The sequence below is a fragment of the Bos mutus genome, chromosome 5 (genome assembly GCF_027580195.1).
Source record: "Bos mutus isolate GX-2022 chromosome 5, NWIPB_WYAK_1.1, whole genome shotgun sequence".
Lineage (NCBI taxonomy): Eukaryota > Metazoa > Chordata > Mammalia > Artiodactyla > Bovidae > Bos > Bos mutus.
Genome location: NC_091621.1, coordinates 16402451 through 16430415, shown reverse-complemented (window position 1 = coordinate 16430415; position 27965 = coordinate 16402451). Strand labels below are relative to the sequence as shown.

The following is a 27965-nucleotide window of genomic DNA, read 5'->3' as shown; positions in this document are numbered from 1 at the left end:
CTGTTTACCCCCAAAGCCAAAGAAGCAATCCTACTGCTTCTGCTTGGCTAGAACTATCCCTGTGGACAGGTGAGCAACCATCTGATAGACTGTTGGGAATAGGTTGGCCTCCTTAACTTTGCAAAATCATTTTAAGCAGCTTTGGCTTCTAGTCAGGAGCTCTGGGGTAGAGAATGTCAAAAGGAGTTTCAGGGAGAAAGGGAAGTGGTCCCTTGAACAGTCCATGTTCTTGGTTTTCCAGGGGGAATAGGAAGGAGGAGGCAAAAGGCAGACTTCAAGGGGCAGAGGTGCACACCCAGAACCCCTCGGTTCAGGTGAGGGGTGTCTAAAGAAAATTCTCTGTATAATTTAAGCAGTCCTTCCACCTTATCCTCCTCTGTGCTAAAAGTGGAAGAGGAGGGAGGAAGAGGCTATTTCTGTATCTTATGATGCTAAGACATTCTTCTGCTTAAGGCTTTGTGTGCATGCATGTGTGCGTGTGTATGTGTGTGTGTGTTGTGAAGGATCACAGCCTTCTAGCTCCCATTTTCCTTTTTTAATCATCTCCATGACTAACACCACTCAGTGTGAGAGACGCATATATGAGAGAGAAGAAACACTGACCCTCCTCCCTATGGCCCCAAGTGAGGAGGGTATACTATGCTTAGAAATTGCTAAATACATCATTAGATACTAGAGAGTAAGACAGAGGAGAGAGACATAGCAGCAGCTTTTGATATATAGATACAGGGTACAAAGAGATACAGAGTAAGAGAAGACATCAAACATAGTACAGTCGAACAACAAGGGCTGTTGGGGAGGGAGTTAGTATCAGAGACCACAGGTTTGCAGCATGCTGAGAGAAGAGGCCTCAGTCCCTCTTAGAAACTGGGGAAGAAAGAGAAAGAAATTGTGAGGAACCACCTTGCAGCCTGGCTACTGAACAGGAACAGGGTGGCATCTAGGCCAGCTTGGGTTTACAAGCTGTTTGTTTGATACCAACGACCAGATGCCACCCTCCCAAGCCCCTGCTCCTCCACCCCCAGGCCTTCCCTAACTCTTCCTCCCCCATTCCTACTGCTTGCTTCTCATGCCTTTCTGCCTGTGTGTGTGCCTGGCCTGTTATTCTGAAAAACCCCTGGAAAGGGCTCAGCTTGGATGCCGCCCAATAGGCGGCCATGATCTCTTGTTTCTTATTCTCCAAGGATCCAAAGTGGACAATAAAATAGGATCCCAGTGCTTGGTTCTGAGCCCTAAAGCAGCCCTGGTGAGAAACCTGGTGACACAGGAGAACCAGGAAGGTGCCTGCACTGCTAGGAGAGCACAGGGGACAGAGGCGGGGAAGGCTTGAAGGTAGGCATATACAGTTTTCCACCTCCACTGGCAAGATGGGAGGAGAGTGGATACAGCAGCTAGAGGAATAAAAGGTAGGCTTCCCGGTGCATTTCCTAAAGCTTAATGGTGATATATACAGATAGGAAGAGTGTAGGACACAGAGCTCTTCTAATTGTTGCTGTTGTTCAGTTGCCCAGTTGTGTCTGACTCTTTGTAACCCCATGGACTGCAGCCTGCCAGGCTTCCCTGTCCCTAAGATCTCCTAGTATCTACCATTAATAGATTTGGTGACCCTTGGTGCTGTAGATGGACAGCACCCTTCTGACATGTTGCAGTGACCCCTAGTGGCAGAAAGGCAGTACTGTGGCTACCAACCACTATCACCAGGCACAAGGCAGGAGGGAGGGGCCCGTGTCCAGGGGACACTGGGCAGTTCCCATGTAGCCCCTAGGAGGGGATAGCAGGAGTTGAGGGACAACCATTTAGTAAAAGTTCTGAGATGATTAAAAAAGCGGGAGAAACAAAGAAGCTGAGGGCAAGGAAGGAAGCAACCTGAGACTGTTCAGAGGAAGCGGCCTGAAACTACCTGAAAGTGCAGGTCTGCGGCAGCCCCTGTAGGAGATTAGCTGGCTGCCGTCTCTTGGTGGAGAGGGAACAGCTTGGCCTGGTCCTCAGCCTCGTAGCCGCATGGCAGGTCACTCCTGGAAGAAGAGACCCAACACAATCACAGCGTTGTCAGCTCCCGTAGAAAGGACAGCATTCCTGTCACTTTGCTCTCTCATCATGCCTGTGAGATAACCAAGGACAGCAACACTGGGCAAATCAAGGCCAGAGAGATGGAGCTGATCTGCCCAAGGTCACAAAGTTCCCCAACACAGGAGAGAAACCCAGGTCATCAGACGTCCATGGCGGTTTTCCCCCTGCCCCCACAGCTGCAATGGCGAGGAGCCGCAGGGCGGACTGGAGGAGGGGACAGTGCTCTACACAGAGGCAGGGGAGTGACTGGATCTCCTGGACAACATGGTGATGGTGAGAGTGGCTCTCATTTCCTCCTCCTCTCCCCAAAGGCTCTGGGGAACCCCTAAATTGGGCACAAGGGAAAGGTAACCATTTCTTCTGTTCTCACCCAGAGAGCCCAAGAGCAGTGGGGACTGGCGTACCTATTGTCATTGATATCTGTGGCATTTCCTGTAGAGATCGCCGTGGAGAACACAGGATTGGAAGAAGGGAAAAAAGAGATGTGTTACAAACAGTCTCCTCAAACCCTCTCTCATCCTAACTCCTTGAAGAAAAAGGTAAGAGTCTTGGGAATATAGTTGCCATCTTGGTCTGTGGCACTCTGTCTTCAGCCACTCTGAGCTGCATCATTATTTTGTTTGACCTAATACAATCATGTAAAGTTTAAAAATAAAATAAATTAAAAAAAAAAAAGTCTCCCTGAGCCCTCATAGAGGAGAGGAGAATGGAAGGCAAGGGGCAGGGGAGGGAAGGGACTGCTGGGGACAGGCATGTGACCCCACTTCTAAAAACCCAAGACCCTGAAGGGCTGCACAGTGTTTGAGCTGTAGGCACAGGGTCACTTATTCTTCTGATACTTTCCAGTTTGCCCTGGGGATCCCAAAGGCTGGTGACCCATCTTGTTCACTCACCATTGTCCATGTTGGCCTTCTGGTAGGAAGTCAAGGGGCCACCAGAAGATGTGGCCCCACTGCTGGTACAGGAGTTTGCAAAGCTGGATGGAGAAGAAGAGAGAGATGCAACATCTAGTCCCCACCTTCCACTATTCCAAGGACCACTGATCCACACTCACCCTCAGGGTGGAACCATCCACCCTGCCCCCAAGACCAGAAGACAACAAACATGGCCGAAGATTAGGAGGGCAGATGCCCACCTTCTAATCAAAGGTCTGAAGTTGAGAAAGGGTTAGAAATGAAGCTACTTAGGAAAAGAATTGAATCCCACCCAATAATTAACCCAATCTTATGTCTTATAAGGTGCAGAGAGCCTTGGGTTGGGGCTCCGCCTATGCCCACAGTCACTCACTACATATCTGAGGTGGAACTAGGTGCGGCCTGCAGGTACAAGTTCTGGTAGTTCTGGAAGAGGCTGTTGGTGTAACTGATGCACTCGGGGCTCCGGGTGCCATAGGGGTTGGTGGGTGAAGATGCCGGGTAGTGGCCAGGCCGGACGGGTTTGGCTGCGGCAAAGAAAGGAAAACGACCGTGAAGAGACCACCTGTCCTCTGCAGTCACTCTGGGTCCCAGAGCTACAGTTGAACTGAGTTGCTTATAAGATAGTAATTCACTTTCTACTTTTTGGGGCGGGAGTGGTGGGGTGAGGCTGGGGTGGGGTTGCTTAACACCAAGGAATTTGCCAGGATCCCCCGGAGTGTGATCCCATTGCCCACTCACCAATCTGGGCAGAATGGCCCCGCTTGCCAGAGCTCTTGTAACGCACGGCCTCCTTGATGCGGTCCACCTCCTGCTGGTACCGACGCTTGTCCTTCATGGCACCCTCCTTGGCCTCCTTCAGTGCACCCTCCAGGGCCTTAACTCTCTCAGCCGTAGCCCTAAGTCGTTTTTCCAGTTTAGGAAGCTCACAACGCAGATCTGCATTGTCACGTACCAGCTGTGGGGTGAGCCCCAGGTCAGAGGCCGGGAGAAAGGCAGCCAAGGACGAGGACGAGGTGCCGGAGTTGGGGGTGGGGGTGCGGGCAGGAGAGAGAATACAGAAAAGTCCCATCAGGGAGGCAGATGCTGGATGCTGTGTTGTCTCCTCCAAAGGCCTCGTTCCCTTTACCTAACTGCTGCTCTGGAAAGTGCTTTCCTTCTTCCTTCAGCAAACAGGGGCCAGGCATTAAAAAGTTACATCGTTTTCTGAGCAGCAAAACATGTCAACTCCTCTGTAGCCCAGAACTCTTTCTTTTTTTTTTAAGTCACTTAAAAAAAAAAAAAATTCAACCAAGGAATGATGCATGCTCCAGATTAATCTTTAGTTTTTAGCCTAGAACTCTTGTGACAGTGCCCTGTTCTTGTCTCTTCCTGGCCTAAACACCACCAAATCCCCAGTATCTCACAGCTGGTGCCAGACCAACAGCCCCAGGGCAACCATGGGGACAAGGCACCCCCCTTACCCAGAGATGGCTATGTGGGCATGCACAGGGCAAGGCAGCAAGAGCACGGTAGCAGTTTGGAGGGTGGATATGGGGCTGAGCACAGGTTCAATGCAGTGCAGAGCAGGAGCAGAAGCTGGAATACAGGCGCCCCCCACACATCCACACATCCACACGGCTGCCCCATAGGAAGGAAAGAAAATGTTTGAGGTCTCACAAACATTTGTGCTTATTACCTTCATGTTTGAGGATTTCCTGGGCCGGCCCTCTCCCCATTATAATTAAGCTAGAGCAACGGTAGCAACCACCTTAAGGCCAGGAAGAGACTTCCTGATCTTTTTACACTGTCTCACGCAATGACTGGGGGCCTACAGATTGCAGAAGGAGCCGGCCTTGGAAGATATCAGGTACATCGATGTAGCAGGGGACACTGGGAGAATTGTCCCTTTCATTTTGGACAACTTACAGATCATAAACAATATTTTTGCTGTGACAATAACTCAGTTCAATTTGTCACAGCCTGCAGCCCTGGCTATTTAAGGTCCTGTTTAACTGAGAGATTTCTACATCTCTAGTGTTTTCCTTTCTAGTCTTGTGTCCCCTGAGGGATGAAATTAGGAGGAGTCCTAGCCTATAGGTGAGTAGTTTCTGATCTTTGAGACTTAGAACAGAGGCATGGGGGTGGGGGGTGGAGAGGGAAGAAGAAAACAGCCTGTGATGTCCTGAAATGTGCCACAGTGCAGATGAACTTGGAGGACATTATGCTAAGTCAAATGAACTGGGTGCAGAAGGACAAATTCCAGATTACTCCACTTAGATTCTACTGAGATTCTTAAAGCAGTCAAAATTAAAAAGGCAGAAAGTAAAATGGGGGTTTCCAGGGGTTGGAGAGAGTGGGGAATGAGGTTATTTAATAGGGATGGAGTTTCACTTCTACAAGATGAAGACTTATGGAGCGGGATGGTGGGGATGGTTGCACTACATTACGAACGGATTTAACACCACTGAATGGTACACTGCAAATGATTAAAGGTGGTAAATGTTATGTGTATTTTACTACAATAAAAAGTTGCGGGGGGTGGGGTGAGGAGGGAAGCAATGTAATATGCACTTGGAGAGAGAAGGAAAATGAAAACAAAAATTAAAAAGAATGGCAAAACTGATTACAAATGTTTTTTCTTTTAACTTTTCTATAATGTTGTCACACTGTTTGATAATAAGCACAGGAGAAAAGATGGTAGTAAGGCCTTCTGCAGGTCCAAATAAAATAAACCCTGTGTACCATCACCGGGCCACAGCTCTAGGATTTTTTTTTTTTTCTCATTATTAAATAAGAAGGTGTCCTGGGTATTTACTGTATATGCTGGGTATAGCACTGGGAAGAAAAGCTGAAGCTCTAGTTTGATGAGAATATGAGCGTAAAAGGCATTTTAAGGTGGATTTGAAAGGACAGGAATGAAGAATAGGTTAGGGTTTATTCTCAGAATTGTTTAAAGAGCCAGCTGACAGTGTGTTGCACCGGTCTTCAAGGCTCAGCTGTATGGCACTAGGGAGGGTTACCTGCTCTGTGGGCACCAAACATTTCCTGTCCTGACTCCTTTGGACTGCCCCTGTCACCTCCCCACCCCATACCTTTGAAACCCAGTCTTCCACCTAAGGAACCGCAGCAGCAAGGAGGGGGACAGAGAGGCAGCAACTTAATACACAGGAGTTTTCACTGGCCCCGACCAGGGGCTGCCTGGGCCATTTGGGACAACATCGTGTCATTTCTCTGCATGCCTGCCCCAGGCCTAGGCAGATGGAGTCCTCGCCACGAGAGAAAGCCCAGCTCCCCTGGCTGCCTCTGGCTCAGTGCTCTCCACTCCGGCCACGGTCTGCCCAGCGTCCCTCACGTAGTCCCAGGCCCACGCCTCTGAAACTTCTATTGGTTTCCACCTCACCCTCCAACAACATAGGCCTGGGAATTCCACTTGAGCAGAGGCAGGTTGGGAGCTTTGGGAAAGGGAAAACAGGCATAGAACCGAGAACAGGGTAAACGTGGAACCAAATACAGCATAAAGAAGGTGTCAGTAGGAAAGGGAAGAGGGAAAGGGAAAGAGGACATGCAATAAGATTTTTCTAAATCCAAGGGCCTCTGAGGATTTAGGGATCCCAGGCCTCAAGAGTTCTCTTCACCCCTTGCCCTCGCTCTTACCTGTTTGTGAACCTTTGTAAGCTGTTCCAGGTTGTTCTCAAGAAAGGAAATCTTCTGCTTTTGGGAGTGAATCCCCCCACTGTCCTCGGGCTCCATTTCTGCACTCTGAGGAGAGACAGGGCGGAGGAAAGATACGGCCATCCTGAGGCCAGTCAGGCCCCACTCAGACCAGGCCCGGAAGCCCCGCTGAAGGCCGCAGGAGATGGAGAAACTTGAGGACAGGAGGGGGATATGGGGGCTGGGAAGACCCCAAGGCAGCACTCACTTTCTTGACTCGAGTCGTGACGTCTTGAACGAACAGTTTGCGAAGGTTGTGGAGGGTCTGGAGTTCCCGGGCCTGCAAAGAATGATGAAAAATTGGGGGCCACCAAATACAAGGTCACCATTCCCCCTCCAAAACTACTGGATCCTTCAGTCTCTCCAGACAAGTGAGTCACTCATCTTTTTACAAAAAGGTGTGTCCTGATCATACCACAGGCTTACTTCCCAGAAAGGCGGGAGAAATAGGGTGCAGAAGAAATCAGAGGGAGGGTTGGACACTGAAGCCACCCCTCCCCACCCCCCCGTTGGCTTGGCGCAGAAGGGAAGTCACTCACAACTGTCTCCTCCAGACCCTTAAGGTCCTGCTTGGACTGCTCATGTCGCTCGTACAGAAATCTGGAGGAAGACAGAAACAGAAAAACCACTCAGGGCCACCCTGCCCCTCTGTCCCTCCTCCATTCCTTGATCTATATTTTATTATTACTTACTATACTAGTTACTCATGTTCACAGTGCATAAATGAAAAAAGTAAGATGAGTTCCAATAAAAAGCCCATGATTCTACCACTTACAGATCAAACCACCGTGAACATTCTGGTGTCCATCTTTCCAGACTCTTCCATGCATGTGGCTCTCACATAAATGTTACAAGATTATACCATTCCTACTGTTGATAACCTGCTTTTTACACTTCATGGAACATCATCCACATCTTTCCATGTCAGCTAATACTGAACAGAAGTCTCCTTTATTTTCCCCCTCGCCATCAAGTTGTTCTTTTGAAGACCTTGCCTCCTGTGGTCACCATGTTCCCATCTAGATCGTGTCCTGTTCCTGAGGTATGTGTGAGTAGCCGTCTGAGCCCGTGTGGTCTCAGGTCTGCAGGCGGACCCGTCACTCACGTCAGCTCCTGGAGTTTGGTGCTTTTCTCATGTTCTTCATTCTTCAGCTTCTCGTAGTCAGCCTGGAGCTTCTCCAGCTCTAACTGGAGTTTCTGATTCAGGCTGCGGAGAGCAAGAGGTATTGGGGAGAACAAGGAGATGTCAGCGAGGGACAAAGAGGAGACTGACTCCTTCAACACTTTCCTTCTTGCACACGAGTCCTCATAGGGTTGACACATCTACTTCAGGGTATATTAGAGGCGGACTCAGGCTACTGCTTCCACAGCAGAATAAGGGGCCCTGAACTATCAAATCAGAGAAGCCTGGAGCATAGGGACTAGTCCTCACTCCTTGTACCTCCTGGAGCTGGACTGCAAAGTCATGTCTTTGCTGGGGCATGATCCATGGAAGTTAAAGAACTGGATCCTGGTGCAAGAGGGAGTGTGTGCGTGGGCCCAGGAAGATGAGGGGACCAGGTGGAGACTGGAGCCACCCTGGGGAACTCTTACTCTTTGAGCTCATCAATGGTCTTCTGCTTCTCATTGATCTCGTCCCGGAGCCGGGCCAGCTGCCGGTGATGGGCCTCCCGGTGGCTCTCCATCTGCAGCTCCAGGGCCTTCTGCAACACAACCCCACCCAAGTTCAATGCCAGACTCCCAGCCACCAGCTTGGTGAGGGCCCTGCCAGGCCCCAGTCTCCCCAACACTTTCCCCACTTGCCTTCACATCTTCTGTGTCCTGTGTGTCTGGTTCCTTGTCCTTCAGAGCCACCTCATGCACAGTTTCTGAGGGAGAGGGAGGAAGCAGTTTATATCACACCTACCACCTCCAGACAGAACTTCACATTGTGACCAGAGCGCCAGGCAGTGCAGGGCACATTTACCCTTAGAATGGGCCCACAGGGATGTTCTTTTGGGTGAGAACTATCCAATTTCATACAGCAGGGACAAAGGATGATGGAGGGTTTATGGTTCATGTAAAATGAGCTACATGCAAAATCATGCTAAGCAGCACGTGAGTTGGACTCCAGGATTTCAGTCTAATGCTTTGGTGAGTGTGCTGAGTTTTCTGTGATGTTTGTCACTTTGCCTCCTGACACCCTCTCTGATCTCAGGTCCCAGGATGGGTTGGTTGGAGGTTTAAGCAGGTCTCACCTTGGGCCTGGAGCTTGGCCAGCTCGTCACTCAGGGAGTCATAGGACTCTTCCAGGTGCCGTTTCTTGAGTTCCACGCTCTGCATGTATTCCGTCAGGGAGCGGATCTTGGCCTCATGCTGGTGGGGTGAGGGTTGGTGAAGAAGATGGATAGAGTCAAGGACCCAACTCCAGGCAGCACAGACCTTCACAGGCTCCAGCTCTCCCCTCTTCCTGCTACACCTTCCACCAGGATGCAGGCTCGAGGGCCATTCCTCTGGAGACCCTTGCTTTAGACTCTCTTGGTTCAGAGGGCAGTATCCCCCTGCACCTTCACTTCTCTAGCCTGGACCCTCTCCTGCTTCCCCTAGCTCTTCTGTCCTTGACTTCAGTTGACCCTAGGCGGCTGCTAGCAGTCATCCCACAACCACAGAGTTGCCTGCCCTCTCCCACGGCACCCAGAGGCTCTCTACCTCTGGCACTCACCTGGGAGATAAGGAGTTGGCAGGATGAGAGCTCCCGCCCAGTCACTTCCATCTTGCGGTGACATTCGACCTGAAGGTTCTCCAGCTGCCGGCACCGCTTGACCACAGACTTGACTTCAGATTTGATTTTGCTGATGTAGAGTCGGGCCACTGTGAACTCCTCCTCAATGGCCCCACTAATCTCCACTGGCTGTGGGGTGAACATGGGAGGGAGGAGGTGCCTCTTTGCTCCTGGGAAGCCCCTATCCATTTCCTTCTACTTGGCCTAGCCCAGCACACACCCACAGGTACAGGGACTCCAGTGGGACAGGTATGTTCCAAACAACTTTTAGCAGCTCTGTACCACCTGGTTTTTCACACTGAATCCCTCTCTGCATTCAACGATCTGTTCCGACAGTCACCCTCTTCCCTTCTATAGAGAAACAGGATATTGTGTAGTCAGACTGATCCACTTGATCACACAGATGGGGCCTCGTCACTGCCACGGATCTATCTATATCATTCCTAATTTTGTGCCCCCATCTCCAAATCCTGCTAAAAGCACATCTCCACTGCTTCCTTATCCAGCAATGTGAATTTCACCAGGTATGTAGATCTAAAATGTGTATTTCAGTTGAGTCTATGCAAACTTCTGCGTGTTTTCCTGTGTCTAGTTTGCAGGTGTCCTTCCTGGATCTTGTCCTCCTCCTCTCAGTATCTCTGAGGACATGAGTGTCTCACCTACACCTCCCACCATTCCCAGAACAAGAAAGATCTGAATAAGACCGCCATGTCTTTCTCCACTCACCAGCTTAATCTCTCCATTGCCCACGATGACACTGAACTCACTCAGGTCCTTCATCAGCCCATTCAGTACCTCAGCAATCCGTTTTCGCTGGTGTCCACTGACCTCCTGCAGCCGCTGCAACTCAGACTCCAGGGACAGCATAGTGGCCTGGGGACAGTCCTTCAGGTCATGCCAGCACCATCTTCCTGCTTCCCTCCCCCACCTAGCCAGAGGCCTCTCCCTTCATGCATGACCCTGATGGTTGCTACAAAGAGAACACAAGCCCTGCAGAAGGGTCTGGAAGAGAGAGTGGTCAGGACGGTGAAGTGCAGTGATGGGGTGGGAGAGGGGCCCACCACGAACTGAAAGACAGCACAAAGGTACAAACACGATACCACCCTCTTAGAAAGCAGAGTTCCCTCTGGACACAGAAGGTGTTCTGAGGTCAGGGTGCTCCTGGCTGGCCACTCACCACCTTCTGAGACAGCTCATCCACCAGAAGCTGGTTCTGCTGGCTCTTCTCCTCCACCTCCTGGGACTTCTGGTCATAGTTCATGGCCAGCTCCTCCAGAGCCTGCAGCACTTCCTTCACCTCATCCTTTGCGGCATCATTCTCTGACTGCAGGTGGCTCAGCTCCCGCTGGACCTTCTCATTGTCTCCTCGAGTGGACACCAGCAGCTGCAAGGGAGGGGCGGGTCATGAGCAGGAGTCTTCTGCCAGTGATCAGCTCGCCAGCTCCTTGGCCTGGGGAAGCTGAGCCCCCCTTACCCAGGTATAGCTCTAGGAGAGAGGCAAGGGTCCAAGCAAGAGTCAAGAGGAACGGGGCTTTCAGCTTCATAGAAATAGGGTACCATAATGAAGGAGCACCCAGACTCCAGCTTCTGTGCTTTAAGCAAAACCCCAACTAAGCCCCCAGATTTCTGTTGTCTCGGGGAGGTGACTAACCCCTAAGCAGAATGCCCCTTCTTCCATCTTTCCAGAAAAGGTCTTTTTCATGCCTTTCAGGGATGGACACACGGCCCTCTCCTCTCTTGTCTTGCCCTCCTTCCCATTACCTCTTCCTGGTCCAGCATTTGCTGCTTGAGCTTCTCTATGAGTTGGCTCTGCTGGTTGATCTCATCATCCTGTCGGAGGCAAGGGGATAAGATGGAATGAAGGGAAGCTTCTCATTCCAGTTTAGACTTGGGAGCTTGGGGCAGATATGGATCTTAATAAAAAATTTAGGCTTTGAGTTCAAAACATCCTAGGCCTTCCCTGGTAGTCCAGTGGCTATGACTCTGTGCTCCCAATATAGGGGGCCTGGGTTCTATCCCTGGTCAGGGAACTAGATCCCACATGCCACAACTAAGAGTTCCCATGCTGCAACTCAAGATCCCTCATATCGCAATGAAGATCAAAGATCCTGAGTGCTGCAACTACGACCCAGCACAGCCAAATAAATAAATAAACATTTTAAAAAGAAAGAACGGAACTCTATATCCTAAAAAGAAAGAAGTCTTTTCCTCAGCTTCTCTCCTTGATTCCTGCCCTCACTTTTTAATTCCTTTCTTTCTGGAAGTTTGTATAACCTTGACAGTGCACAGCAAAAGCCTTCAAATGTTCACATCCTTTAACTGAGAAATCCCACTCCAGCACTCCATTCTAATTGAACCAAAGTCTTATATGGACAAGAGACAAAGATAGTCACTTCAAAGTTATTTATATAGCAAAAATAACCAACTAACAAAACACAAAACCCTAGAAAGCCTGTAAATAAATGGTTAAATGCATTCTGATAAATGGACTGTAAGGCAGCCATTTAAAAATACTTCAGTGAAGAATTGTTAACAAAGTAGGAAACCGCTCATTATATAATGTGGAATGAAAAAATCACATGTGAAGTTACATAGAGTATAATCTCAATTGTGTGGCTTTATTTGTGAATGGTGGGAGGAGGAATGATTGAAATTTTCTTCAATATGTTTTGATATATCGTCCACATTTCAATAACAAACATTCATCTCTTTTAAAATAAGGAAAAAAGTCAGGATAAGCTACTTTTGTGAGCCCTCGCTTAGCATCCTGCCAGGCTCACCGCCGTGCCCTGCCGGATGTCCTCACCTTGTCATCAAGCTGCTTGTAGAGGCGGCGGATCTCCTCCTCATACTTCTGCCGCTCCTCGGGCGCAATGCGCACTACAATGGATGAGTTGTCATTCACAGGTGTCTCCTCGCAGAGCTCGGCTCCCAGGGTGGCCTCCTCCCCGGCCAGGCGCTCTGTTTCAGGCACGTTCTCTCCTGGCGAAGCGGCAGAACAAGGTGAGGGATGGGGCAGGGACAGCTGCACCTGACGGGCCCTTCCTCCCTCACTGCCCATCGCAGAGACCTCCTGGCTTCCATGTCTCTTGCCCAGTGAACCGTCCACCTTTCTGGGGGTGGGGAATAAAGGATGTCAGCCCCCTCTCGCTTTCCCTCATGACTGCTCTACTGCATCCCTCCAGAAGCACAGTCCTCCTTGGAGGTCGTAGGAGCCCTCTCTGGCTTTCTGCACCTGCAGGACCCCTCACTAACCATTGCGCCACCGGCTCAGCTCTGCCTCCAGCTTCGCAATCGTCTCCTTCTGAGCCTTTGTCTTCTCCTTCTCCTTCTCATATTTCTTTTTCCACTGCTCAGCAGTCAACTCCAGATTCACGGAGGCAGTGTTCTTAATGGTCTTTGCCCTGGAGAGGGGAACGAAGAGATGAGACCTCCATTAACGTTCATAAGACCCTGAGTGGAGAGCACAGCAGAGGCTGGGGCAGGGAGTAGGGGACCGCCACTGACCGCTGCCCGAACATCAGGGTGGACTTGGTCTCCGCGTCGTTGAAGCTGGATGGTGAGCAGCAGATGAACATCGTTGTTCGGCAGTTTCCTCCCAAGGAGTCCTGGAGAATCCGTGTCATTTTACTGTCACGATATGGAACGTAGCTTTTCTGGAGGAAAAGGGAGGCCTCGAATCAGAAAAATTCAGCAGGGGAATCAGAAAAGATGGCAAGGGAGTTTCCTGGTGGCATAGTGGTTAGGATTACAGGGTTTCACTGCCATGGCCCGGGTTCAATCTCTGGTTGGGGAACTGAGATCCTGCAAGCCGCATGGCACAGCCCAAAAAAAAAGAAAGGATGGGACTTCCCTGGTGGTCATCCAGTGGTGAAGATTCTGTGCTCTGAATTTAGGGGGCCTGGGTTCAATCCCTGGTTGGAGAACTAGATCCCACATGCCACAACTAAAGATCCCACATGCCACCACTAAGACCCGGCACAGCCAAATAAATAAAATAATTTTTTTAAAATATTTTAAAAAAGAAAGAAAGGATGGTAGTGCTTACTAGGGGTGGAGCAACCCATGAATTGGGCATGATGAGGTGGGGGCATTAGGAGAAGGCAGAAGATGGGGTGAGGACCCGTAAGGAGCACTCACCGTGCCCTCAGCCAGCGCCGAGATCACGTTCCCCAGGGCCGACAGGGACTTGTTGATATTCTTGGCCTCATCCAGCACGGCTCCCTCAGCTCCAGTCTTGCTGACCTACCAGGGCACAAAGGGTGACTGTGTCATGAGTGGTTGCAGAGCGAGTAGGCTCCCCCCTCCTCTTCTCCACGTAAGTTGGCTTAGTCAGGAGAGGGGGATAGGAAAGAAGATGGAGAAGGCCCTCCTCTGGTCCCCTAAATGTTCTTGCTACAGACTCTCTCCCCTACATACACAATATTATACAATATTCCATTTATGTGAAATGTCCAGAAAGTCAAATCCAGAGTCAGAATGTAGATTAGTGCTTACCAGGGGTTGCGGGATGGGAGACTAGGGCATGACTGTTAACAGGTGATGAAAAGGTTCTGGAATCAGTGGTGATGATGCACAACCTTGCAAACACACTGAATTGTATACTTTAAAATGGTGAACTTCATGGTATGTGAATTCTAGCTCAATGAGAGTTATTTTGATTTTTAAAAAGGCTACCCCCCCGCTCAAGGCTTCCTTCCCTGCCCCCTTCACCGTGGCAGGAACCCCACCTTCTCGCTTCCTGCCAGGTCCACTAGATACAGCTTCCCACTCAGCTTCTGCTCAGTCTCCATATTTTCCTGCTTGATGTTGATGAGGAAGATGCTATGGCTTCGAGAGCTGTGTTCATTCATGTCTGTAAGAGGCAGGACAAGACAGTCCTTATACCAAACTCTGTGGAACGAAGCCCTCAGTCCCCAGCTTCCACAGACCACTGCCCCCACCCGCTGAGAGAGGGGTTGTCCGCCAGGACTAGCCCAGCCGCTACGTATCCCTGGTAGGAGGGGTGCAGGGTCTCACAGACAAGCATCTCTCCTCCGGAGGAGGACACAGACTTCCCCTGCCCATTTTCAAGTCCCTCAGCCCCCAGGGGCACAGAGGAGAGGCAGACGCCAGACTCAAGAGCCCCTGATCTCCCCCACTCACTGGTGACAGCCACGTGACGATTTGATTTCCCTTCATCAATCACATCTAAAATCTCCTCCGGGCTGGACACAAAGCGCTCAGTACAACCCTGCAGGGGGCAAATGGACAGTGACCCCCTACACTTTGGTCTACAGATTAAATTACCTGCACAGTGACCAAATGACCCTTCAAGGCAGTGCCTTTGTCCAGGCCCCAGACTCTTCCCCAGTCCAGGCTGTCCGCCCTCCGGCTCCTGGGCCGTGATATCCCCTCCTCCTGTGCCCGTGCTCTCAATACCCTGGCCCCACCTGCTTGCCCCAGCCCCGGTCTCACCTTGACAAATGGCACCCGGTTCTTGTCCTCATGCACAGACAGATTTGTCTTGGTCACTGAATCAAGACAATTCAGGGTGAGCAAGGCCAGCACTTCCACTCCCCCACCTACCCAACCCCTTTACCCTGCAGTCTGCTCAGATGGATGATTCTTCTGTGTTCAAAAGGGAAGAAGACTCCCCTGTGAAGCCTAAACTCCCTGCTCACTCTGAGGGCTGTTTGTCCTCCTGCAGGATTCCAGCCCCAGGGCTCCAGCTAGGCTGAGGTTGTTTGTATGTGGGCCTGGGCATCTAAGCTCATCTTCTGACCCTTTCAGTTTTTGGAAATTCTTGGTGAGTGAAGGCAAGGGCCACAAGTACAAGTGTGTTTGTCCTCGTATGCCTGCTGCATCTCTCACCAAACAGCACCTAAGCCCAAGAGGCCAAGAACACTGTGATCATTCTCTTCCTTGCCCTCCTCACCCCCGACCCACCCACTGGGATTACACACCACTCACCATCCAGAAGGTCACGGATTTTGTCCAGGTAAATCTCAAAGTAAGAAACCTGGGTTAGGAAGAAAGGAGAAGTATAAAGTGATGGGGGCCTATCTTAAATCTGATTCAGGTATCACAGGCTAATGTGATCCACTCAAATAGTGGTGGTGGGAGGGAAAGGGCAGAAGAGACTATTTTGGCAGAGAAGAACTTAGGTAACCACGGGGGAGAATAAGTTGGGGCGTGGAGGATCTCAGTGGGTTCATGCTAGATCCTCCCCTCCCAGTCCCATAAGAGGATGCCCAGTGGTCATGCCCTGATCACCTTGATATGGAACTCAAGATTCTCATCCATGGAATAGATGTGGTTGAAGATGTCTCGGGCAATTCGAGGAATGATTCCCATCAGCTGGGGGTCATGCAGCTTTCCCTGGGGAGTAAGAGTAAGGGTATTCCAAATGAGGCTGGGGCTCAGGAGGAATCAGACAGTTCAGAGGGAGGCAGACGAACACAGAGGTAATAGCTGCTAAGAAGACCATCCTGACTTAGGGGATGGTCACTACCTTTAGTGGAAGGAAGAGGGAACTGAGCAGCCCTTTGAACTGTCATTGCTGCTGCTTTTCCAGGCAAAAGAAGAAAACTGGCGTAGTGGAAAGGAAGGTGAACTGCAGCAGGCTGAAGGGAGTCCATTAAACTTCCACAATAACACTGCCCTCCCAGTGTTACACAATAACACTGTACCAGGCAGCCCTCATTCCGAGATCTCCCCACACTGAGACTCCTTGGCCTCCCATTAACACTCCCAACCTCTCTCTCCCATAAAAGTTAGAACCCTCACCTCCATAGTATGTGTCTTCCCTGAGGATGTCTGTCCATAAGCAAAAATGGTGCCATTGTAGCCAGCTAGGACATCTGGAAGAGATGGCAGAGAAAGACCACTGCTAGAGAGAAGCAGAGTAGGGAATGGGAGCTTGAAAAGGTACACTCTCAAAATACACTCATTACCTTTGACAATCTGCATGGCACAGGCATGATAAACTTGCTCCTGAGTCGTGTTTGGGGGAAATACACGGTCAAAGACATATGGCTTCCCCTGGAGTGGAAATAAAAGATGGCAGACATCAGTAGGGAGGTGTGGGAAAGAAGAAACCCCTGAAAAGGCACCTGTTCCTCAGCCTTCTGTATTCATGGACAATTATGGGGATGAAGGGAACCAAAGAGAAGCAAAGCTTAGTATTGACACCAGGATTGTACCCATGGGCTAGAACGCCACTGAGGAGTGTCACATGGCGATACTGCATGAGAGGACCCCAGCCTTGGTGTGACAAACTCACCATCCCAGATCCCCTGCCTGGGATCAAATGAGAAAAGACAACAGGACTACAGGCTGTAGAGAGTGAAGAACAACATACTGACATTAAAAATCTACCACTAAGTTATAAAAACATCTTCCTCAATAGATCCACATGTTCTGATATGAAAAGATGTTGACGATGTATTATAAGTGGAAGATGCAAAGTTAGGGACAGATGTATAGTGTGTTGCCTACTGTGTAAATGAAACATACAAATGCTGAACTACTGAGCTGTTATGGAAATATTAACACAAGCTCTGTCTTTGTGAAAAAACATATGAAATCAGAAATACAGTTCTCCCTTTAGGGAAACAGCTTTAAGTAAAGAGAAACTGTGAAGCAAATCACTCAGACCTGCAAGTATCTTGTTCAATTCAGGTAATGTTATATATCATGTGTGCTGATAAGAATGCTAAAGATACAAAATATTTACAACCCAGGGACCCAAAGAGAATAGATTTGCTATCTGATCATATTAAAGGGAAGATCTCTGGTACAATTCAATGAGACTCTGCTTGCTTTCCATTGTGACAACTTTTCAGTCATATTTTCCCATTATTTGATATAAAGAAACTATGACATAGTTGTCAAATTATTTTGCTACAGAGTCCGTCTTTATTCAACTGATAGGTTAACCTCCAAGTCTACAGACACCAGAGTTTGGGAGACATATTTTAACTAAGACAAATCATAAGCATTGGAGAAGGCTGGAGATGTGGGTCTGGGCATATCTACAATACTGCACTGACATAGGTAAACTTTTTTTCCAAAAGGAATTGTACAAAAAATATTAACAATGATTACTTCAGAGAGAGAAACTGGGAGGGAGAGGTGGCTTTCATTTTTCATTTTATCCTGGAAGGTTTACATTTTTAAACCAGGTACAAGTATTATATTTTTTATTTTTTAATGCCAAAGAGAGTGAGAAAATAGTGTATTTTTTGTTTTTCTTTTTAATTCTTCCCAAAAAGGATATTTATACTAGTAAGTATTGTCTTTAATATTTAAAAGATTTTCAAAATCTGATTTATGATAAAAGTCAACCAGGAATATTTATCTGGTCTCTCTGTGGTGAGGGATTCTGAAGTCCCAAAAACAGAATCCACAAAGAGAAAAAAGTTGTGAAAGTGCTCTCTGCAATGAAGACAGTACTATAAACTGGTAGGGCCTTTCTGGAGGACAATTCTATTAAATATTCAAATGTCCATACTGGTAATACTCTGCCCACAGATTTCAATGCTAGGAATTCATATTGCAACTTGCTTTAAGCACTTAATGATGTGTGTAGATGGATGTTCACTGCAGCCATTTGTATTAAAGAAAAGGAAGAAACAATTCAAACACCCATCAAGAAGATATTGGTTATACCTCCATGCTGCTGCTGCTGCTGCTGCTGCTGCTGCTGCTAAGTCGCTTCAGTTGTGTCCAGCTCTGGGCAACCCCATAGACGGCAGCCCACCAGGCTCCTCCGTCCCTGGGATTCTCCAGGAAAGAGTACTGGAGTGAGTTGCCATTGCCTTCTCCAATGCATGAAAGTGAAAAGTGAAAGTGAAGTCGCTCAGTCGTGCCCAACTCCTAGCGACCCCATGGACCGCAGCCCACCAGGCTCCTCCGCCCATGGGATTTTCCAGGCAAGAGTACTGAAGTGGGTTGCCATATACCTCCATAATCTACTCCTATTACAATGAGCAAGTTTGGTTTACACGTCCAAGATCAAATACACGAAAAAATAAAAACAATTTGTGTAACATGATTATATATTTTAAAAAAGCATAGGAATAGAACAGTCTTAGAAAAAAGATACGGAAGACTGTATATAGATCTGTTAAAAGTGATTATCACTGGAAAGCAGAATGATAGGAACTTATGCTTATGACATTTTTTCTGTGACATGTAAATATTTTACAATGACATATTGCTTTGAAATTAAAGAGAGAAAATAGTATAGGTGAGTTACAGAAAAATGTGTAATAACATGATAAGGTACACACAAAATAATTTTAAGGAAAAGGTGGTTTTAAAAATAGTGTGCCGTGTAAAACACACACACACAAAAGAGTATATGAAGGATTATTCCATTTCAGTAAAAATGTATGGTATTATATATGTATACAAGGTACGTATATACGTATGTATATGTATACATGTATATATACGTATACAAGGTATGTATATATGTATACCTTGCATAGAGAAACATGTTAACAGTGGTTACCCTCGGACAGTGGGACTTTAGGAGTTTTTTGCTATTTTTGTTCTTTTTGATTAAGATTTGAAAGTATTCTAAAATGAAAATATATAATTTTTAAAAAGAAAATTTTAATTTTAAAAACAAAGAGATTAATACTCTTACTATATAAAGAACTCTCATAAACTAGTAACAACAACAACAACAAAATTAACAGAAAAAACTAACAAAAAAATAACCAGAAATATATGGATAAGAGTTAGGTACTAACAACAGAAGAAACACATATGTTCAATAAACATAAAGATGTTTAACATTTTTGAAGGAAAAACAGTAACATCATTTTCCACCTATCAAACTGGAAAACAAAAACTTAATTGTAATACCCAGCATAGATGAGGGTTCAAGAAGGTATAATTCCTGTGAAAGAAGCACCTTCATTCTTTTCCGTTAGGACAGTATATCCATACTTCCAAGGGGCAATTCAGAAGCGTATAATCCAAAGCCCTGAATTGCACATATCCAGAGACCCAGATATTGTACTCCTAAGATTTGTACTATGGAACTATCTGTAGCAAATATTTGGCTACAAGAATGTTTATTATCAACACTGCTTATAGTAATGAGGATTTGAAAACAACAGAAACAAGTTACATTTAGGGGACTGATTAATACAAGGAATTAATTATACTATGGCATGTACATATGTTTTATTCTTTGCTACTATTTAAAAGGATGACATAATAGAACACCAATATATCTCAAGAATGAGTTGAAAGAACTCAAACTCAAAGAGCACATACTGTATTATTCCCTTTATATAAAGTTCAAGAGTAAACAACACTTACTTGTAGTGATGAAACTCAAAGTAGCAGTTGCCTTGGGGTGATACTCACAGGAAGGGGGCAAAAGGGAGCTTTCAAGGGGCAATCAAAATGCTCTAGATCTCAACCTGGGTAGTGGTCACACAGGTGTCCAAATATATTATAAAATTCATACAGCTGTTTGCTTAAGATTTGTGCACTCACTGTAGTAAATTATACCTAAGTGCTATCATAAAGTAGAACATCACAAGATGATGTGATAATGGCCCTTAAAATATGAATTATGCACAAACTCATTGTTAATAAGAAAAAATGAATATTAGACTATATTAGCATTTTAATCTATCAAAGTGGCCAAAATAAAATAGTTTGATGATGGGACTTAATTGCTATGCCTGTCAATTAAAATGCCTTCTCTAGGGGAATTCCCTGGTGGTCCAAATGTTAGGACTCAACACTTCTACTGCAGGGGAAATGGGTTCAATCCCAGGTAAGGGAACTAAAATCCCACATGCCGCAGTGGCCTGGCCAAAAATAGTCTGATGATGCACTGCACTGGCTGGGCCCTTAAATATATTAATACATATGGTCATTCAATTGTTTGTAATAGCAAATGATTAAAACAAACCAAAATATCCATATCTATCAATAGCTGCTACTGCTGCTAAGTCGCTTCAGTCGTGTCCGACTCTGTGCGACCCCAGAGATGGCAGCCTACCAGGCTCTTCTGTCCCTGGGATTCTCCAGGCAGGAACACTGGAGTGGGTTGCCATTTCCTTCTCCAATGCATGAGAGTGAAAAGTGAAAGTGAAGTCGCTCAGTCGTGTCCGACTCTTTGCGATCCCATGGACTGCAGCCCACCAGGCTCCTCCGTCCATGGGATTTTCCAGGAAGAGTACTGGAGTGGGGTGCGATTGCCTTCTCCATCTATCACTAAAGACCTGGCTAAATAAATTATGGCATATCTCTACAACAAATAATACAGTAGTTACAAAGAATGAGATAGATACTTATGTGCTGATGTAGAAGGATCTCTAAGACTCCTCGTTAAGTAAAAAAAAAAAAAAAAAGCAAGGTACGGAACAGTATGTATAGTATGCTATCATTTGTGTAAAAAAAGTACATGCGTGTATTAAATACATATGCATTTGCTTGTAAATGCATGGCATTCTTTTCGAAGAATCTACAGGAAACTGGCTATAAGGCTGCCTTCTGAAAGGGGAACTGGGTGGCTAGGAAAGAGAAGTAGGAAGGAGACTAAATTTTCACTGTGTATCTTTTTTTATATCATTTGAATTTTGTTACATGTACATGTAAGACATTCAAAAATTAACTAAAATTTTTTTAAATAAATAAAATTATGTAAAATATTTAGTGGTGGTGAAAGTCATGGTATTTTGTTGGTGAAAAATAGGTTACAAAACAACATAGAGTTTATGATACACTTTTATTAAAATCATTATATGTATATATGTAGAAAAAAACTACTGGAAACAAATACATCAAATTGTTAACAATATTTTGGAGGGGGCAGATTTTCAGTGAGTTTTAATTTCTTCTTTGTGCTTTTCTTTGTTTTCAACTTTGTCAACAACCCTGGGTTGGGAAGATTCCTGGAGAAGGGATATGCTACCCACTCCAGTATTCTTGGGCTTCCCTGGTGGCTCAGTTGGTAAAGAACCCAGTGTGGGAGACCTGGGTTCAATCCCTGGGTTGGGACAATCTCCTGAAGGAGGGCATGGTAACCCACTCCAGGATTCTTGCCTGGAGAATCCCCATGGACAGAGGAGCCTGGCAGGCTGCAGTCCACGGGGTTGCAAAGAGTCAGACATGACTAAGCGACTAAGGACAGCACAGTGCTGTAACCAGATTATGTTTACTACTATTAAAGAAAAATCTACCTTGATTCTTTTTTTTAAGGTTGACTGAGTTTATGAATTATTCATAGGACTTTTATAAATTTTTCACCATTTTAAAACCATTTTTATCTATACAGTTCATCATTATACTTTATTACAAAGAATAAAATTCTTATTACATAGAATAAAATCATACAGTGTTTCAATAAACAGACTTAAAGTGGCCTTAATGCTTTTCCTTCTCAGTGGTGATATCTTTTTAAAAATTTTGTTTTATTTTATTCTTTAACTGAACCTTGATTCTCGAATTGTAATCTAACTCAATATTTCTCCCATCCAGCTGCCAGGAAACATAAACAAACAAAACACGTCCATCTCAGCCAGTGACTTTCACCTCTTCTCCATCAGTGATGTCTATCCATGCTTACTAAAGCCAGGCATGCAGCCAAAGGGGATTAAATATAACTCCTAAGGCAACCTCACTCTTTCCTTCTTCCTTTCTGGGAACCTGGGGATCAATGCTCTAACACTCCCAGTTGCAGGATTCCAGGGGCTTCCCTGGTGGCTCAGATGGTAAAGAATCTGTCCACAATGCAGGAGACCTGGGTTCAATCCCTGGGTTGGGAAGATCCCCTGAAGAAGGTAAATGGCTACCCACTCCAGTATTCTTGCCTGGAGAATTCCATGGACAGAGGAGCTTGGTGGTCTACCGTCCACAGGATCACAAAGAGTCAGACACAACTGAGTGACTAACACTTTCACTACAGAGGGTGCTGTGGGTTCTTTAAAAGGGAGGGCGCTCTCCAAGTGCTGAAGGCAATTACTGCCTGAGGAACTCATTTTCCTGAGCCTAGGCAGGGAGAGATCAGAGAGAGAGGACGGGTGGCATTCTTGGAACCACAATGATAAAAAATATCCAAGAGCTAAAAGTGGATGCACTTAGTAATCTCATGAGCAGAGAAAGCCATGTTTACAATTCTAAGGTTTCTGGGAAGGCCTGCTACCATCTTCCTACACTTGGTTGGGTCCTTAAGTTTCAAACCTAGTTCATTTCTTCTTCCTAAGATTTTTATATCTGTTAAAGTATGACGTCCTTTAACGTTCTATTTATTACCAGATGAATTTGTTCTGTCAGATCTTTTTAAAAAATAACTAGACCAGCGGTTTCCCACTTTTTTTGCTTCTAGACTACTCACTTGGGAAACGTCACCATTATTTACATCTCTCATGACACATAAGTATTCTGAGTCAGACTGTAGTATGTTGTGGGGGATTTCTTATCAGAATCTGGGGAAGTGTATGTACAGTTAGCAAAAGCCATTTCTGATGCCCCCTCCCAGGACTTTGGCCAGGCCACTCCACAGCCTGGACCACCATGTAAACCAAGAGTTTCCTGAAGACAGAGGTTCCCCTCTCAATCCCCAACATCAAGCACAGTCCCTGGCCCTCAGGAGGCTCTTCATTAATATATCTGTTGAAGAAACACAGATATTGATGGAAGAAGAGAGCAAGAAGATCCTAGGGACCTGAATCTTTGGATGAAACAACCTGTAAGAGGGGAAAATGTTAACCACCTCCCAGTTGTGTCAAAGGCGAGCTGGTGGGGAGACAGCCCATCTAAAATAAAAATAACATCTAACTCTGGTTGGGAGTTTATGATGTGCCTGTCACTATACATTATCTCATTTAATGCTCACAGCAATCCTAGGAGGTAGGTACTATTATTATTATTATATTTCATAGATGTGAAAACTGAAGTTCAAAGAGGTAGGGTAGTGGTAGAAGAAGTTTTCAAACTCAAGCACTCTGATTCCAGACCCACACTGTCGAAGTGATCCCAAAACTGACGTGCCAACACTGCGTCAGAGCTTTATCACGGTTTCCCTTCCCCTCCTCCCTCCATATGGGCGTTTCTCCAAATACTTCTGGACAGAACTAAAGTCCTTCATCACCTTCTTTTTGCAACCTCAACCCCTTTTTCAGAAGAATGCAGTTCTCCCATCCATCCTCTCCAAGGAGGTACTAATCCATGACTTCGATTCCATGGATGGAGAGGCCTGGTAGGCTGCAGTCCATGGGGTCTCTAAGAGTCAGATACGACTGAGCGACCTCACTTTCACTTTTCACTTTCATGCACTGGAGAAGGAAATGGCAACACACTCCAGTGTTCTTGCCTGGAGAATCCCAGGGATGGGGGAGCCTGGTGGGCTGCCGTCTATGGGGTCACACAGAGTCGGATACGACTGAAGTGACTTAGCAGCAGCAGCAGAAGACTTGTAAGTTAGAAACACTCAGGGAGACCGTCCACCTTTGAGGAATGCCTCTGAGACCCACTCTGTCTCCCCCAACAGCAGTGTAAATCGCCCCTCCAGAGGGCTTCTCTTCAGAGTCCCACAACCCCGGACTCTGTGTTCTCCTCTGACCCACTCCAAGCTTCCTCGTCTCCTGTCCAATTGTGTCTCCCAGCACTTTCTGGTGTTTTCCACAAAGGGTGCTGACTAAAGCTAATGGAAAGGTCTAAGATCAGGGGTCCAGAGATAACCAACCTTTTCAACCTTCATTAAAGCACTTGGTAGAGACTGAACTTGAGAGCACCAGGACTGATTTCCATAGTGACACCCCTGGGGATTGTTGCCATGGCAATGCTGGAGCGATACTGGCCACAGTGAACATCACCTCCCCTCTCTGTTTTCCTTGACGAGACTCCCCCAAGGCTAAGGGAGAACTGCTCCTCTCCGTCAGACATCAAAAGAATCCTGGGCCACCTCAAACAATAGTGACTCTGCTCCAATAATCCTGCAGGCCCCAACCTGGCTTTTCCAAATGAGGTACTTGGTGGTCCTACTTTGTTGCCTCCTTAAGAATCCACCTAGCCATCAGGAAATCTAAGGGAGATAGAATATGGTTGATACTTGAATGAGGGAGGGAGGGAAGGGAAGTGGAGCAGGGGCGGGAGGCAGAGAGGCTATGGGTTTCCCTACTGCCATTCTCCTGTGTCTGGTATAGATGCACAGCTCACACTCTGCCCACCAAGACAGGCAGAGAGACACATAAATGGGTACACTTAAAAAGTCACAGTGGATTCCCAGTGACCCAAAGAGCAAGACAAGGTACATAGCACACACAGACAGTGACCCAGACACCCTTCCACTATGACTCAGGCCATTAATGTGGGCTAAGCCCCATCCGCCAGATTCCAGGGAGAAGTCATGGGGTGGGAGAGGGATGAGGCTCACAGAGCTGTCTTCCCAGCTTATTCTCCTACATTCTGCCAAGCAGAAAAAGGCCATGAACATTAGGGACTCTGTAGCCCAGAGCTAGCCGCAGTGCAGAGAGAAGAGCCATCACAGGAGGAGCAGGGGGCTGGGCTTGGAGAGAGAGAATAGCCTCTCCCACCTTCAGCCTTCCCAGACATCCTGAAGCAGCTTCCTCCATTAACTCCTCAGATAGTTCCCACACACGGGCCCCAAAGAGAGCTAGAGGAAGAGAGAGGAAGGAGGCTGGGGGATTTCCTTCCCTTTGTTGGGACCCTCAAGGCGCTCCTCACAATCACTTCACTTATGACCCTCATCCTGCTGAACGAGGAATGAATAGAAAGCCTGGGAAGGCAAGCACCAAGGATGCTGCCTGAGACAAAATGGCCCCCCATAAGCACTTATCTTGGCATGAGACACTGACAGGAAGGGCTAGGGCAAGGCAAGACACAGAGCGAGACAAAGGTTCAGCCCTGCAAATATCAGGCAAAATAGATAAAGAAGGAACAGCTGTGGAGTAAGATAAAATCTGAATTGGCAGGGGGCCCTGGGCCTCTCTTTATCTCTCCTCCCTCCCACCTCCACCAGGTCTCTCCTATTTAGCTGAGAATGAGACGGATAAACACAACTCCTTCTCCCAACATCGCCCCATGCCCTGCGCCCACCATGCCAGGATGGATGCCCCAGAGAGCCTAAGGGAGTTGGTTCAGATAAACCTAAACACCCTAGAGCAAGGAAGTTAGGCTTAAAAGTGGAAGCCTTTTGTGGGTTTGTTCCTCCATAACCACCTTGGTCCTATTTCTCAGCCTTTCTGTCTCAGGGGGCCCTCAAGCTCTAACTCCTGTGGCTAACACCCACTGTCCAGACTATTCAGAAAGGAGGCCCTGAGGGTTGATCCAGGCATTATTTCAGCCTGGCCAGACTGATCAGACTGCAAGGTCTAAGGTTCCCGAGACAAAGAGAGACAGGGGCCCTCCCTATGTGGCAAACATACATACATAAGCACGGACACAAGGTGAAGGCACCCATTGAGTCCACAATGGAGGTGAGAGAGACTGGTGACAGGCTAGAGCCCTTGGGGACAGACCATGTCAGCAAGTCTCTTCCTAAGGCATGTTTACTCAAAGTCCCGTTCTCACTGACTCCGAAGACCCAGGCTCCCTCCTCTTCTTTCCTTCATTCCTTCAACAAGCAAGCCCTGTGCCAAGCACTATGGATCAAAGATACATAAGAAGTGCCCCTGACCTTGAGGATGGCCCTTATATGGGCTCTTCCCTTCTTGAACTGGCTACAGTGTCCTAGCCCAGCACCCCTCAAGTCCTACTCCCTACTGGACTCAACCTCAAATCCTTTCACCCCATAGCCTGACAGTCCCAACCAGCCTAGGAAAGGAGGGGAGGTGAGGAATTCCCTAGGAATCCCTTGGGGGCTACCACAGCTAAAAGTCCAGAACCGAAATCTGTGGAGGTAATGTGATACAGAAGGAAAGATGTGAGCTTTGGAGTGACAGATTTAGGTTCAGATCCATGAATTAACAGTGTGACCTTGAGAAAGTCATTCGACTTCTTTGGGTCTCAATTTCCTCATCTATAAAGTGGAAATATTAATACCTTCTTCAGAGTGTTGTTTTGAAGATCAAATGATATATGTAGAGTAAAAAGCACAGTAAATACTAGTTCTCCTTCTTAATAGTCTCTTCCAGGGGTAGGGGCTGTCGAGACTAGGTAGAGGAGGTGGCTTGCTACTTTGAATTGGATCATCAAGAGAAAGGATGAATAAGCAACTGCTTGATAGGATCTCAGGGTTTGGTTATTTTTGTTAGGGTGAGTTGAGGGGTCTGAAATCCTCTTCCTACCATGCCTGGGAGGAAAAGACAGACATTTCTTTAGGACCTAGAAGATCCCCCTCCCAAACTGGGTGTGGCACCAATGTATTTCCTTCTCTGAAAACCCTTCACCAAACCTGTGCCCTCCCCCCAAGTCCAGGCTGTAACTACTTCTGGGGATGATGGAGGCCTTGACCCCAGAGTCCACCCTCACTTGTACCTCGCAGAGACCCTGGACAACCCGCCTCCCATCTAGCCAGTCCACTAGTCTTCCTCCTCCCTTCCTGGGAGGTGAGGGGTAGAGATTCTGAGCCAATAACAAAGGGAAGATGCGCCTTCCCTAGGGAACAGGGAAAACGTCAGAAAAACACGGGACTGGCTCTAGGGGTGGGGACGCTGCAGAGAGCAGCAAAGGGGAATCCGGCCCCCGGATCGCGGGACAGTAGCCCCCTCCCACTCTGCCGAGACTCGGCCGCCGGCCTGGCCAGGCCACACCCAGCCATCCTGATGCAGGGAGAGGAGGGGCTGCGGCTAAAAGGATGGAGGAGGATGAGAGACGGGGAGAGGGAGCTGAGACAGGCTGGGGGCTGAGGCTCGGCGGGGGTAAAAGATCCTGCCCCCTTTCCGAAATTCCCTCCAGGGGCGGCACTCACCCCAATAACGACGCTGTCGTCCCCTTGGAAAATGGGAATGAACTTGTCCCCCCGCAGAATCTCGGCCTGATTTAGGGGCCGAAATCGGCAGAGCACCTTGATGCTACATTCGTTGTTGGTCTCGGTCATGGTGGTCGCCGGCGTGGGGCTGGGGCACTTCGGCTGCAGAGGTCGCGTGTGCTCCGGGAGGAGAGGGGCTCAGCTGAGGCTCAGGCGGAAGACAGGTGCTCTGTCTCTGAGGGTTCAGAAAGCTGAGGCGGGCGCCCGGGCAAAGGCTGGGGAGCAGGGCCGAGGCGCGCTTCCTCTCTCCTGCGGCACCGGGATGCGGGCGACCTGGGCGTCTGGTCCTCTCTCGGCGCTCTGCCTCTCCGCCCCTCGCGCTGCAGCGCCGCGCTGCGGGCCTGGGCGGGGCGGCGACGGAGGAGCGGGGCGGGGCTTCTGTGGCTGGGGGCTGCCACCCCACGGCGCCCACCGACGGACGGTGGCACCTCTGCTCTCTTCTTGCCTCCTCTCCCGACTCCTGACGCTCGGAGACTAACGTGTCCTCACCCCTTCCCCACCCAAGTCACTCACTAGGTCCCACCCTCACAATCCTGACCCGTCTGTCCCTCCCTCGGATTCCAACCCCCTGGAAGGGCTA

The 27965-nt window shown here is 47.8% G+C and overlaps 1 protein-coding gene across 1 annotated transcript; it reads right to left on the bottom strand.

The window, feature by feature from the left end:
• Positions 1–1183: 1183 nt before the first annotated feature.
• On the bottom strand, positions 1184–27518 carry KIF5A (kinesin family member 5A). Its single transcript, XM_070369954.1, has 28 exons — positions 27326–27518; positions 16374–16461; positions 16207–16280; positions 15694–15798; positions 15391–15439; positions 14896–14951; positions 14584–14671; positions 14169–14293; positions 13579–13683; positions 12946–13094; positions 12694–12842; positions 12245–12420; positions 11200–11268; positions 10616–10822; positions 10165–10311; positions 9379–9567; positions 8915–9032; positions 8481–8545; positions 8271–8380; positions 7783–7884; positions 7217–7277; positions 6886–6957; positions 6621–6725; positions 3726–3942; positions 3358–3511; positions 2964–3046; positions 2475–2502; positions 1184–2015 (listed from the first exon to the last, which is right to left on the bottom strand). The coding sequence occupies exons 1-28, from the start codon at positions 27452–27454 to the stop codon at positions 1937–1939; spliced, it is 3099 nt and encodes a 1032-aa protein (XP_070226055.1). The 5' UTR covers positions 27455–27518; the 3' UTR covers positions 1184–1936.
• Between the last annotated feature and the right edge of the window lie 447 nt (positions 27519–27965).